Source organism: Puntigrus tetrazona, chromosome 8 (genome assembly GCF_018831695.1).
Source record: "Puntigrus tetrazona isolate hp1 chromosome 8, ASM1883169v1, whole genome shotgun sequence".
NCBI lineage: Eukaryota > Metazoa > Chordata > Actinopteri > Cypriniformes > Cyprinidae > Puntigrus > Puntigrus tetrazona.
The window spans coordinates 13,681,282-13,693,958 of NC_056706.1; the positions used below are offsets into that span (position 1 = coordinate 13,681,282).

Genomic DNA, 12,677 nt, shown 5'->3' on the forward strand with positions numbered 1-12,677 from the left:
AAAAGATCTGTTGCCTTTTCTGTTTAGGCTTAATTTTAAGTCTTTTTTAGTAATTTAATTGTCATTTCCTTTAAGCCACTTTACGTTTTCAAAACACGAGGGGGCTCATAGTACAATTAAGATAAGACAATTTGCTAAATTTTATTAGTGAACCCACCATATGGCTTTGCAACTAAAGAGTTGAACTCTAAACAGCGTGGACAGTTTGTCTTCTCCCAGCACAAAGTGAATTATCATCTCCTGCTAGCAGTGCCTCATTATCCAGACTTTCTCCCCTTTGCTGATTCTTCTTCCGCTTGTGCCAGCCTGACTGCTCTTGATGTTTTCTGTTGTTTGTGTGAAAACCCATCTGTCTGTTACAGCCTGCTGGCAGTAGGTCCAAACGTCCCTTCTGCTCCTGTCAGAAGAATCAGTTCACAGCATTTAGAGATCCAAATGTTCATTTTCCTTTCCATTAATGATCCACGGTGAGAGACAGAGTGAGCTGAGCTCCAGAAAAAAAAGGGGAAAAAAAGAAAAAGAAAATCTCACCTACTGTAGACAGATCTCGTTCCTCATCATGCCAAATGTCCAGTGTACTGCAGAGATACATTTGTTGTAGATTTTCTTGGCTTATGGCAACGGTTATGCTGTCAGGCCAGCTTTTAGACAAATGATTGATCATTTCTGGGAAGACTTTTTTGGCCAGCTTAGAAATAAAATAGCAGAACAAGGATTCAGACATTAGACACTAGCTGACAAGTAAGCCGTTTTTTGTAAATGGTCTCATCTTTTGCAGTCTTCACATTGTCAAAAAAAAAAGACAAACAAATAGATTTAGCATACGAATATCCAAATATTCAGTATGCAATACGCAGTTTATATACAGCAATAAACGTTTTTATAACAAAAAGATAACCTGTGGACGAAGAAAATAGGTTTGTGTCTGTGACTGAGGACAGAGAGCTAATTTTCTAACTTTCTAACTGATTTATTTTTACCTGTATCTACATCATATTACATGAATACTAGCAAGAATACCGAGGTAAGTCGTGTCGTGTTAATATTACATTGCGATACTGATTTTACAAACCTTCAACAAACAATACATAAATGTGAAGTAACTTACATTTTATTCACAATATACTTTGTCCGCTTTAGCTGCACCAATAAAACTAGCAGAGAAGTTAACCGACCGCTGACTGTTTTGAATCAGTAAATTGAATCGATGTATTTTGAACGAATCATTCTAGTGAACGATTCAGTGACTCAAACTCACGAAGGCCTTCACTTGTTTCTTGGCTGATTTAATTTCTTATTCATACAGGAACAACAACACAGATAGGCGTTCGTGACTGAGAGATTTTCATAGTTAAGATTGAGATTAAACAAACATTTCATCACACACTATACAGCATACCACATAATAAATTCCAGATATAACATCTATTTAAATTAAATTTATATTTTGAGATTTGGCTTTTTTATCTCTCGTAATGTCTTTAATTATTTGACGAATTGTTCTTTGAAAACATTTATTTTGAACGACTGAATCAGTGATGTGATGACTCACTCATAAAGGCAGTCGCCGCCTGCTGGCGCAAAGATGTAACCTGCAGAAATATTGACAGTAAAGTCTCTAGAACAGTAAAAAGGATTTAATTGCACTCTTGGATATGAACCAACTGCATACTACTACTAATATATGTTTTAAAAAGGTTTAATTAAGATGCAACGACTATTATTTTGCCCTGCTTATAATAAAGACGGGAAGAGGAAAAGAAGGCAGGGTTACTCGCGCATGCGCAGACACCTCGCTACCGCTAGCGATGTTTCAAACTCTGAGCGGTGTTTGGACAAAGTGCCCCGGCGTCGCAAGAGTGAGTCCACTGGGGGTTTTCACGCGAAACATGGGCAGTTTAAGCAGAGAAAACCGCTCCATCCATTCAGACAACATCCAGGACGTCCATAACATCCCAATGGACGTGATCATACGACCCATTCCGCCTGTTCTGGACGAGCAGAAAGTCCAAAGCCTCATGGCCAGCATACAGGTAACAGTTCTTTAATACTATTGTCGGTATTTAACGTGTAACATATTTGTTCAGTGTGTTATAATATCTGAGGTATTTCCTGTGTTGTTTTTCCAGGTGGGCGCAGATATTTCCGTAGTGCCACCCATAGACGTACTTTGGATCACAGGCGAAAAAGGGGGCAATTATTACTATTCTTTTGGAGGATGTCATCGATTTGCTGCCTATCAGAGGTTAAAGATGAAATCCATACCAGCCAAGATAATCAAATCTAATATCTCAGACTTACGCACCTACCTGGGAGCATCTACACCGAATCTACTGTGAACCAAAACACATTTTATCTGGAAAGAGAAGTGACCGAGGCGCTGAACCCCCATCCAGATGAAGTTCAGGCACTTTTGAGCTGTCTGACTGTGTCTTATGACACTGATAAACGATGTAATTTTTTTTATTTTGGAAAGAAGCACTTTGATGCACTTGGTTAAGGAAATTGACAGAAGTTTACGCGTCAGTTCCTCTTGTTGTGTCATTCAATCTTATGAATCAAAGCTTTGTGACAACTGTTACCTGACATATTTATATTCCTTTTGTTCAACATAACCTTTGCTTGTTCGCTGTGTATTTCGAGTCACGATGACTAAACATCTCTCTTCATCTGTCAGTTCTTAGTTTGATCGCTAGATGGCAGCATTACAGCACGGATTGATTAAAGCAGGGCTTCCTCAACCTTTTTTTTTTTTTTTTTTTTTTTTTTTTTTTTTTTTTCAGTAAATCCTTCGGCCTTATCTAAAATATTTTAATTAATTGTAAGATATTTTAAGTAGATATTTAACAACACATTTACTTTGTTTTTAAATATGACATAGTCCAAAAAAAATTAATCCTCTTTAGTAAGTCTTTTATTGTTATTTATTGCTATTATATATGCTATTATAATTTTTTATTGTTAGTTATTTAGCTGTTCAACAAAACACGGAACCTTTGTAGTTCAGTTTGGGAAGGCTTTTTGTAGCTTGTGCTATTATGCTAAATCATTTCTGTGATTTTATTAAGAATAAAAAACAGTAAGGTTTGTTTTGTTCTATTTCATAAATGCATTTTCTTTGTTAAAGTGAATAAAATGGTGCAATGGTAAAAGTAGATGACCACAGGCGTGTGCTGGTCTGGTCACCACTTGACTGGGTTATGCACTGTTGTCTAAACACCAGCTTTGAGACTGAGTCTCTCGGGTGGACAGAGTTTACTGTCCAGATCTGCTGTGAGTAGTAAAATATTAATCCTTGCTTTTTTACTAATCACTGCAAACTTTGTGTATTTTTAGATACGCTAAATTTACAGCATATTTATCAATCAATATTAGTTTTTTTATGTGCCAGTGGAGGGGCATGAGAATTGCAGGACATTCTCTGAGGCTCATCCATAATGGCAGGACATGTTGGGGGTCATGTGTCATGAGAACTGGCCAGCGTTCTTCTCTTCTGCAGGCTGGAGTGAAAGAAAAGAATGAATGCAGCAGCTCAGTTTTATTACACAGCTATATATAGATGGATTGAGGCTCACGGTCAGACTGATGTAGCAGAAATATAGCAGAACCACAGAATTATCTGAAATGGCAACTGCTCGAACAGCCATTTCTGCCCCCAGCTGTTGTCTAGAGGAGATCAGAGGACGGGCACCTCGGATTTCTTCCTTGTAACGGCATTTCACTTCCCTTTGACTTCTGACCTTGGCCTAATATCCATAGCAAAAGGCCTCTCAGACTTCACAACGACGACGACTGACGCTTTTGAAAACCCAGGTGGCACAGTCAACGATAATACAATAAAATGCTAACAAATCTTTTGGATTTGTAGGATTTTTATGAGAATTAAATGGTGTTTCTAAACTACTAAAAACCTTTGCGAATGTCAGCAGCTCCGAAAAATGCATGCACTCTCATGCGGGTACAACAGCTTGTATTGTATTGTATGTAACAGTTCTTCAAAATATATCATGTGCTCCACAAAAGAAAGCAAGTCATACAGGTTTGGAATGACACAAGGTTGAATGGTTTCGAAACTGTCCCTTTAAGAGATCTGATCTTTAAAGCAACAGATTTTAGCCGGACACCAGCAGCTGCTGATTGCAGGAATCATGTCTTTGCAGCCGTGTCCTTTGATCGTGGAGGAAGGTACAGGCCTGTGATTGGCGATTACTACCTTGTAGATCTCTGCTGGAAGATAACGGAGTTTCTCCATTGGCGATATACGAGTCCCTGGGGTGCTGGCCCTGATCTTGGCCTCCCTTTGGGGCTCCTCAGGAAGTGAAGAGGGGGCCCGGGGGCCTCGGCGGAACAAACCTGCCCGACTGTAAATTTCTGGCAAAAGAATGGTCGCGTGTGAGAAGACTTCCTGCGGCTTCCACACGGTCTGGAAAAAATGTATCCTTAGAAGTCTCCTGACACGCAAAAACCCTGATTGAGGAGACACAAAGAAAGAGAGACAGACACACACCCAATTTGGGAAGTGTGGGCTGCACCTGCTGCTTTTTGGGGAAATTAAGGAAGCTGTAAGATTGTCTCATACGTCCCAAAAAAAATGTTCTTCCTAAGTAGGACGAGGGAGACAATGACAGATGAATGACAGATGGTGGGAGAAGAAACGGATCCAGGTACTTGAGGCAACATTAACACATATAAGTGTGTTGTTTGAAAGTCTCATGAATATTTCAGCTTCACGAGCACCTGTCATTGTACCGGTGTCATTCTACTCTGTTTTTGACAGCCATGAGAAATCATTTCCTTCTGAGAATCATGAGGACACAAGGCACAGAATGCATGCAGGTCTTCCTTCCCACTTAATTAAACATTATATTTTGTAAATGACTATATTTATGCACAATTTACCATTTATATATGTTGCTGGTGATGTAATTCACATACTTTTATGATATTTATCTAACTTGCTGTTGATTGTAGGGCAGTCTGTTGTTTTTGATGAAACATTACAAGGTGAAAAATGAAACGCGTGCTTGGGTGAATCATTCACAATAAATCCATTGACATTAATTTAGAAATTAGTATAATTGTTAACCTTAGTGTTGGTCAATTTAGTTATTTAACATCCATTACTGAATCACAATCTAGGTATGAAATTTTACCTTAAAATAGTTAGTTTTTCTCTCTTAACTGTCCTCAAAGGTTTTTTTTGTTGTTTTTTTCATTGAAATCATGAAATACAAGCAAAATTAATCATTCTGAATATATATATATATATATATATATATATATATATATATATATATATATATATATATATATATATATATATATATAAATGAACAACATAATTTTAAATTTACAAAAGTCAGTGCAGTTGAGCTTCGAATTTAATTTTCCAGAACAAGTTGGTGCAGTTTATACTATTTAATACAAAATAAAGACTTGAAAACACAGACTTGTTTGTGTGTTTGGAAACCGTATCATCAGACACCAGATCTTTGACGTAGACTTGCTGTGTCCTCTGTTTTGAAGTGTCCGTAAAGTATGTGTGTGTGTGTGTGTGTGTGTGTGTGTGTGTGGTGCTCCTGCTGTATGGTCTTGTTTTGTATGTCAGAGTCCAAGAGTTATGGAGCAATAGGACATGAATAGACTTCCTTTTCCTGTACAGCTCTTGGCAGGATCCTACCATTGACCCTTACCTGCAGGGGTCAGTCAACATTTCCCTGAATAGCGTCTGATTTCACACTGTGGTTCTGTGCGTTATGAATCCCCTGCTGACGCAGCAGTGCAGGGGGGTTACATGACGACAAAATAATGACATATACTTGCACACTCACACAGGGAAACTTACCAAACCGTTTCAGCATATTTGTGGAGTTACATGCAAATGAATAATGGACTTCTCATCCCCTCTGGATGGATGTACATTAGCCTTGAAAATGCTGTGAAGAATTATCTGTCCTGAGAACACGTTTTCCTGCTCGCTTTCTCACACACACCTCCATCACATGTGGCTGCAATATGCAATATGAGTTATTAGACGCTGACCCTATAGTCATACAGTTGATGTACTGCACCACAGTACCACATTATATACAGTGATAAACTCATTCTAATGTCAGTTCACCCAAATATTTAAGGCTTAGAACGCATCCAAAAGCACATTTCTCTAGGGCAGCTGTGTATTAAAGGCATATTACGATTGAGCTCAGCTGACTTGCACAAAAATACATTTAGATCTATTTCTTTCTTTTTTTTTTAAACAAAACAAGAAATACTTATGAACAGTGAGATACTTACAGGTTACATACTACCACTCTATATACAGGAAAATACTTTAGTTTAGCATAGCCACCCAAATAATATGCATGTGCATTATTTAAATTTTACGGTTATATTAAGTTACATTCGATGCAACTTTCTTGCAGTGTAACCATGAAACCACTTTAAAGTGATGAGAACAGCTTTTTACAGAAGTTAAAACAAGGTCTGAAAGATTACTTTAAGGAATACTAAAAAAACCCCAAAATAACATTTTCTAAATAAATAAATAAAAGGACTCATCCAGGATGTTTCTTCATTGGAACATATTTGAATGGTTCTTCTACAGTGAATGGGTGCCGTCAAAAAGAGTTCAAACAGCTGAACCCCTCCCCCCCCCACCACCCCAAAACAAACAAACAAACAAAGAAAAAAAAAAAAAAATTCACAACAACTACAATACATCACTTAACATCTTGTGAATTGAAAGCCGTCAACTTAACTGCTTATAGCTCAATTTTCAAGCAAAAACAGCACCAAAGGAACAAATCTGTTGCTGTATTTTGATATATTGTGTTATTGTGTATTATGTACTGGAAATTTAGTGGTTTTGAAGATAAAGCCTTAACAACGGTCAACACAGTTTTTCACCTTGCAAGACAATAATCGATAAACTGGAGTTGTGTCAATTGCTTGTGAAATATAGTTTTTGTGTAATTTAGACTAACCTGTTTCATTGGTGAGAAACTGATTTAAAGCGAAATATCTTCAAATCTGGTCTGATCGAAAAACAAACTCATCTCACGGATGGCCTAAGGGAGTGTACGGTTTCAGCAAATTTTCATTTTTGGATAAACCACTTTAATGTAAGTGCTTTTATAAAATGCAAAGCTACACATTTCTCCAAATTGCTCCAAAAATGGGTCCCATTTAATTTTTTACATGTTTTTGTTTTTTACACAAAACAACGTACGCGTCTAAATTATATGGTAAAACTTTTCACTAGGGTGCCATTTGTTAACATCAGTCAATGTATTAACTAACATGAACAAACAATAAACAATACGTTTATCACACTATGTATAAATGTTTGTTAATGTTAATGTGTCACATAGTTGTTTTACTCTTTGTTTTGTGTTTTCTTGTCCCATGTGCTCCGTGTGTCTTATTGTGCGTCTCATTAATGTAGTCAATTACTTTGTGTATTTATTCCCGGTGTGTTACAGTTCAGTTTGTCCGATCGTCGTCTTTAATATGTGTGTTTTTTGTTTCCTGCCTGCTAGTCTGTAGTAGTATTATTTGCTTCGTGCGTAGAAGATTAAAAACAAAATTAACAAAATGCCATGTATTGTAGCTTGCATTATAGAGGGAAAGTTTACCCCCACCTCCCATAACACACACACACACACACACACACACACACACCTGCTCTTCTCACTCAAATGAGTGAACCCGTAACCTACAGTCTCTCTCGCCTCAAAACGTCTATCTCTCTGTAACATGATGTTGTTGGCCCTGTAAACCTGTGTATTCAGCTGCAGTCTTAGCTCACTGACTCACCCCGTCCAACTCATGAGAACATCGAAGTCTGTCGTCGCATGATAAATACATAACTAGCAACTGGCGACACAATACATTTGTTAATATCGATGCAGTTACCTAAAAATTCTGAAGTAAATAAATACATTAACCTAACATATGAAGAAATAAACATTAACTAAGACTAATGCATTTTTGATTGACGATGCTTTCGAATGTTTCCGTTAGAGACTGCGCGGATCGGCATGGCTTCATTGATTATTGCCCACCGGGCTTGTAAAAACAGCATGCAGGTGTTTTGAAAATGTCGTAGGTGTCGTAGATGTTAGGAGGGGGTTGTTGGTGCAGCTGAGGGGACAGAAAGTCCTGGGTTTAAGTGACACAGGCATGTTTGTAAAAGCTGCTCCAAGTGACATATTACGGGCCGTGGAAGCGCAGAGAAAATAAATGAGACGGAGAAAAGGGGTCTGGAAACCATTTGCCACTGTCTCACTCTCTCTTTCTTAGATCATTCTTAACATCTGCCTCGTGTTTATTTACCCAACACCCGCTCCTGGCTATAAACAAACCATCCCTGCGTGAGCTCAGCACCAGAAGCTCATAGACCCCAGCAGAGCCTCTGCCCCTCGGCTGCAAACCAAACAGTTGAGAGATCAAAACACTATTTTGTGAATTTAATCTCGTTATCTTGCTAATAACCTGTGAGTTAAAGAGCCCCGTGCTTTAAGCTGTTGTCAAGTGGCAGGGAGAGTTTCTGACCAAGGTGCATGAAATGCATGTCAAAATACTTAGAAATACAGTTTTCTATTAAAAAGTCTTTGGTCCAATTAAAGCCTTTAGTCACGCATATTGAAACCGGGCGATTATAGGTCCAATTGAGGATGACCGCATCGCCTGGGCACATGAGCTGAGGTCAAAGATGAGAGGTCACAGGTTAGTGAGTTTGGTCACATAAGCCCATATGGTTGATTTAAGGTCTTGCATTCCTTTGCACTGAAACAGAAACGTAGTCAGAGCATGATGGTGAAGCTGTGAGACATGTTATTCTTATATGACAAGGCCGGTCGTGAATTATGACAGGAAGGAAAGTGAAAACGTATACGTGTGAGCTGCGAAGCAGGGGAATCCAATAGGAAATGAGAATTATAGCGTTTAAATTTGACTGTCTGTAGGCTATTTAAAAAAGCAAATAAAAAACTGATTAGGAAGGGCGTATGAGAGAAGAAAAGAAGCCATAAATAAAAGAAAGTAAAAAGGTGAAGAAACAGAAGGTGAGAAAAAGAGAGAGGGAGACCCCTACTGTTCCTTATCGTGGCCTCCTGCTCTTTGAGCCACTGAATGAAAACAAACCGCAGCGGGTCTGTAACTCTCGCGTAACAAAATCAGTACTGTCCACTGCGAACGCCCGAGTAAAATCCCTGTGATATAAAATAAACGTGCGCTCTATCGCAGGCCGTCTCGAAAACCTCGATTCATCAGATGGGCATGACATTTGAATTCTTATTATTTGTTTTTCTAATGGGTTCTTGATGTAAAGTGCTTCTGTAAATAAACATATTTATCTTGGCAGTGCGTTTGCCGGCGTGTTTGTTGCGCGTTCATTATAGGCCCGTGTTGTTTTAAACGCCTCGCTGTCAAATGGCCGCGCAGTAAAAGCAATAAATTCAGAGGATAATCACCGGCCGAGAGTTAAGCTGCTTGCAGGTGCAGCTTCTGTTTTTCCCACTGAAGGGTCATGTTACTCCACGAGCTCTTTTATTTAAAAATTAACTTTCCCCCACATTAAATAATAATAATAATAATAATTAAATATGAAGTCATTAAATTCAAATTCTAGCAAATACAATTAACTTGTTAAACACGCAGCCCAAGGCAGCAGTTAATCTGAAGTTTTCGATGTTATTGGGTTTCATTTTTACAGTAGCATATGTGTAAGATTTCAAAATAAAAATTTAAACAAGTTTTTCTAATTATAAGTGTTAAAACCGCGATCAAAGGAAAACAATCTGACAAATCACACGAAACACAGCTGCAATATTTCTTCAACATATTGTAACGCAAGGAAAAATAAATTACGCTAATTCAGTTAGATTGATAATATAAGACTTTATAGTTATATAAATGACCAATGTTACATAAATTATACATTTATACAGTTATAAATGTATGAAACATCCGTATCCTTATTTTGCCGTGGCAGTACCATCATACAGTGATGTGCAGAAGGCAATGCCATTGTACTACTGTTAAACTCATCTTAATGTATTTAAACACTATCAGAAAAAGGAAAAAAGGTACAGAAGCTCTCAATGTGGCGGTAGCTTTTTAAAAAGTTTCACTTTGTACCTGTTCTAATATGCACACTTTAGGGGTTAGGTACCTTTAAGAGTATGATCCCTTTTAAAAGATGCCACCCAAGTGATATATTTTACAATTTTTTTTTTCTGTGAGTACATGATACCTAAGACTGCCTTACTGCCAGGCCTCACCTGTCTAAAAAAATACTTTTAGGTAATTTCATGCGAATGCATAACATATTTTTCTGCTTGTTCGTAATGTTTTTCTTCTTTCCCTAATGTATTTTAATTTGTTGGCAAAACCATCAAGTATTAAAAATAGCTATTTTGTGCTCAAATATGATTTAGGTAGCCTGTGCGCCTTTAGCTTTATTTGCATATGAGAGACTGCTCCTCCCTGATCCTATAAGACCGCGCGCGCTGCTCCTGCTTTAGCCGCTCACGCATGGAATGACTGTAAGGACGCGCGTCAAGAGGATCTTTTAACATGTGACGAGATCGTTCAACAGCTGAAACACACATCAGGGTTTGAAGATGCAGTGTTTGCGTGGCTAGTGCTTGACAACAACCCGTCGTCTCATTTTGGATACTTTGGATACTTCCCTCTCTATTTCATCGAGCTATTTTCACTCAGATCGGAGTTCAAATCATTTTTAGTGATGGCATTTGCCATGCTGCGGCCCATGGCGACTCATCTCGCGTACCCGGATGTTGCCATGATGTCCGAGGATGAGGAGAACCGCAGCGAGAGCGACGGCAGCTCGGAGCAGAGCTACGGCTGCTGTCCCAGCGCGGAGAAACGGCGGCGGATGTCGCGCAAGTCCACGGTGAGCAGTGTGGTTATAGTAAAGCAACGGAACGCGGCGAACGCTCGGGAACGCGACAGGACGCAGAGCGTCAACACCGCCTTCACAGCGTTACGGACTCTTATTCCCACCGAGCCGGTGGACAGAAAGCTGTCAAAGATTGAGACTCTGCGCTTAGCCTCCAGTTACATCTCACATCTGGCCAATGTTCTCCTGATAGGGGATGGAGGAGAGGACGCGCAGCCGTGCGTGAGCGCGGTTTACAGCGCGCAGGGGGAAAGCGGAGGGAAGCAGCCGCGCACCATATGTACTTTCTGCCTCAGCAGTCAGAGAAAAGGGGTAAGAGAATTCAGAGAATAATGCATTTGAATAACCTAATATGCAATTGCCTTTATAACAGTAAACATTTCTGAATGGCACATGGGCATGGGCAGATCCACGCGCCCCAGGACGTGGGAAAAGCCGTAGCCAATAAAGAGAGCAGTAATTAGCTTTAATTAACTTGATACGCGCATTAGAGCCAGATGCTAATAAAAAGTGTTAAATATCCTGTATTTACGCACAGTGTACTTTATCGAGTTGTTTTCCAATATTCAGAGTCCAAAAAACAACAACATCATATAAGAATAGATAACAGGCTATGCCCTATCACAGAGAAATAGCCTAGATCATATATTTGTATTAATAACTGTTTTTCCGCAGATCAAGGACGGCACTGACTGTATCCGCATGCGGGGAATCGCTTCACTGCGCGTGACGCGCCGGTAGCAGCAGCGGCGGCAGCGCGTGAGATGAAGCCGCAACTCAGGGAGCGTGAGAGGTGAGCGGGACTCCTCGCGACGGACACTTTCGGAAGGCTCGCCGTTCAAAAAAAAAAGAGTTCATTTGGAGTTTTTGTACTTTTTCTTTGTGTGTTTTGTATAGAGATATGAACATTTTAAAATGCAGTGCATAAAATATTTTTTTCTTTTTTTCGTTGTTTTGTTTTTGTTTGTTTTTTTGTTAAAGAGAATTTATGGCTACATTTTATACACCAATTGTGAAAACATAAAAAAATGGTGAAATAAAATATATTTTTTCAAATTTCAAATGTCCTCTGTCAGTTATGCGTGGATGGCACGTTTATAAAACGTAGATGTTTTGAAATGACTTTTCGTTCAATTAAATAGTTCTCCAATAAATCTGTTAACTTTTTATATTTAGGCATAATATGGAAAATTAAGGATGATGATGTGTTTTCCTTAAACATCCTCAGAAGCAAGCCTCAGCATTCATTTTTATTATTATATATTTTTTTTTAAATAGCCTACAAAAATGCTTTGTGGGACGTGGTTATAAAGTTTATAGCCTATACTGCGACTTTTCACATTTTGTATTTGATTTTCAGCTTGTTTTTGAAACCAAGCAGTTGCATTTATAGAGCATTCATAGTTACATTTGTTGGCCGATTCTTTTCTGGATTTGTATGCTTTTCCTTGAGACTTAAAAATCCAAACATGGCCCGGAAAATATAACCAAGAGCTGGAAGAACAGTTCAGGGCTCAGGGGATTCAGGCAGAGCGTCAAATCAATCAGTCATCCGTAAATAAACATTCATTTAAATAAAAAAACCAACTAATTAATTATCTCTTTAGATAATTTAACTCTATTTCTCAATGCGGTCCTCTCGTCATTGTTAAGTCAGTTTGTCATTTCTTTGAAAGACAGAATCTAAAATGCTTTTTTTTTTTGTATTCTTTTATACACATCTCTCTCATTCTGTCTGCATGTGTTTTTGAGA

General features: G+C 38.5%; 2 protein-coding genes and 1 long non-coding RNA gene across 3 annotated transcripts in view; 2 read left to right on the plus strand and 1 right to left on the minus strand.

Annotated features, from left to right (window-relative positions):
- Positions 1-1,175, minus strand: part of LOC122350567 — a 62,465-nt gene extending 61,290 nt beyond the window's left edge. Inside the window, exons 1-3 of the long non-coding RNA XR_006251607.1 lie at positions 1,109-1,175; positions 532-688; positions 158-397 (exon numbers count right to left, since the gene is read on the minus strand). This is a non-coding gene — a long non-coding RNA (uncharacterized LOC122350567). The remainder of the gene's footprint in view (positions 1-157; positions 398-531; positions 689-1,108) is intronic.
- A 604-nt stretch (positions 1,176-1,779) lies between these two features.
- On the plus strand, positions 1,780-3,088 carry srxn1 (sulfiredoxin 1 homolog (S. cerevisiae)). The gene is made up of 3 exons (XM_043246170.1): positions 1,780-2,033; positions 2,130-2,437; positions 2,476-3,088. Exons 1-2 carry the CDS (start codon positions 1,809-1,811, stop codon positions 2,337-2,339), a joined length of 435 nt encoding a protein of 144 aa, XP_043102105.1. The 5' UTR covers positions 1,780-1,808; the 3' UTR covers positions 2,340-2,437; positions 2,476-3,088.
- A 7,432-nt stretch (positions 3,089-10,520) lies between these two features.
- On the plus strand, positions 10,521-11,980 carry tcf15 (transcription factor 15). Its single transcript, XM_043246274.1, has 2 exons — positions 10,521-11,236; positions 11,600-11,980. The coding sequence occupies exons 1-2, from the start codon at positions 10,751-10,753 to the stop codon at positions 11,663-11,665; spliced, it is 552 nt and encodes a 183-aa protein (XP_043102209.1). The 5' UTR covers positions 10,521-10,750; the 3' UTR covers positions 11,666-11,980.
- Positions 11,981-12,677: the final 697 nt, after the last annotated feature.

Excerpts from the sequence above, each read along its gene's own strand:
- tcf15 (XM_043246274.1), top strand. The coding sequence starts at position 10,751 with ATGGCATTTGCCATGCTGCGGCCCATGGCGACTCATCTCGCGTACCCG. Across the intron at positions 11,237-11,599 it reads TCAGCAGTCAGAGAAAAGGG|ATCAAGGACGGCACTGACTG; the intron begins GTAAGAGAATTC and ends GTTTTTCCGCAG.
- srxn1 (XM_043246170.1), top strand. The coding sequence starts at position 1,809 with ATGTTTCAAACTCTGAGCGGTGTTTGGACAAAGTGCCCCGGCGTCGCA. Across the intron at positions 2,034-2,129 it reads GCCTCATGGCCAGCATACAG|GTGGGCGCAGATATTTCCGT; the intron begins GTAACAGTTCTT and ends TTGTTTTTCCAG.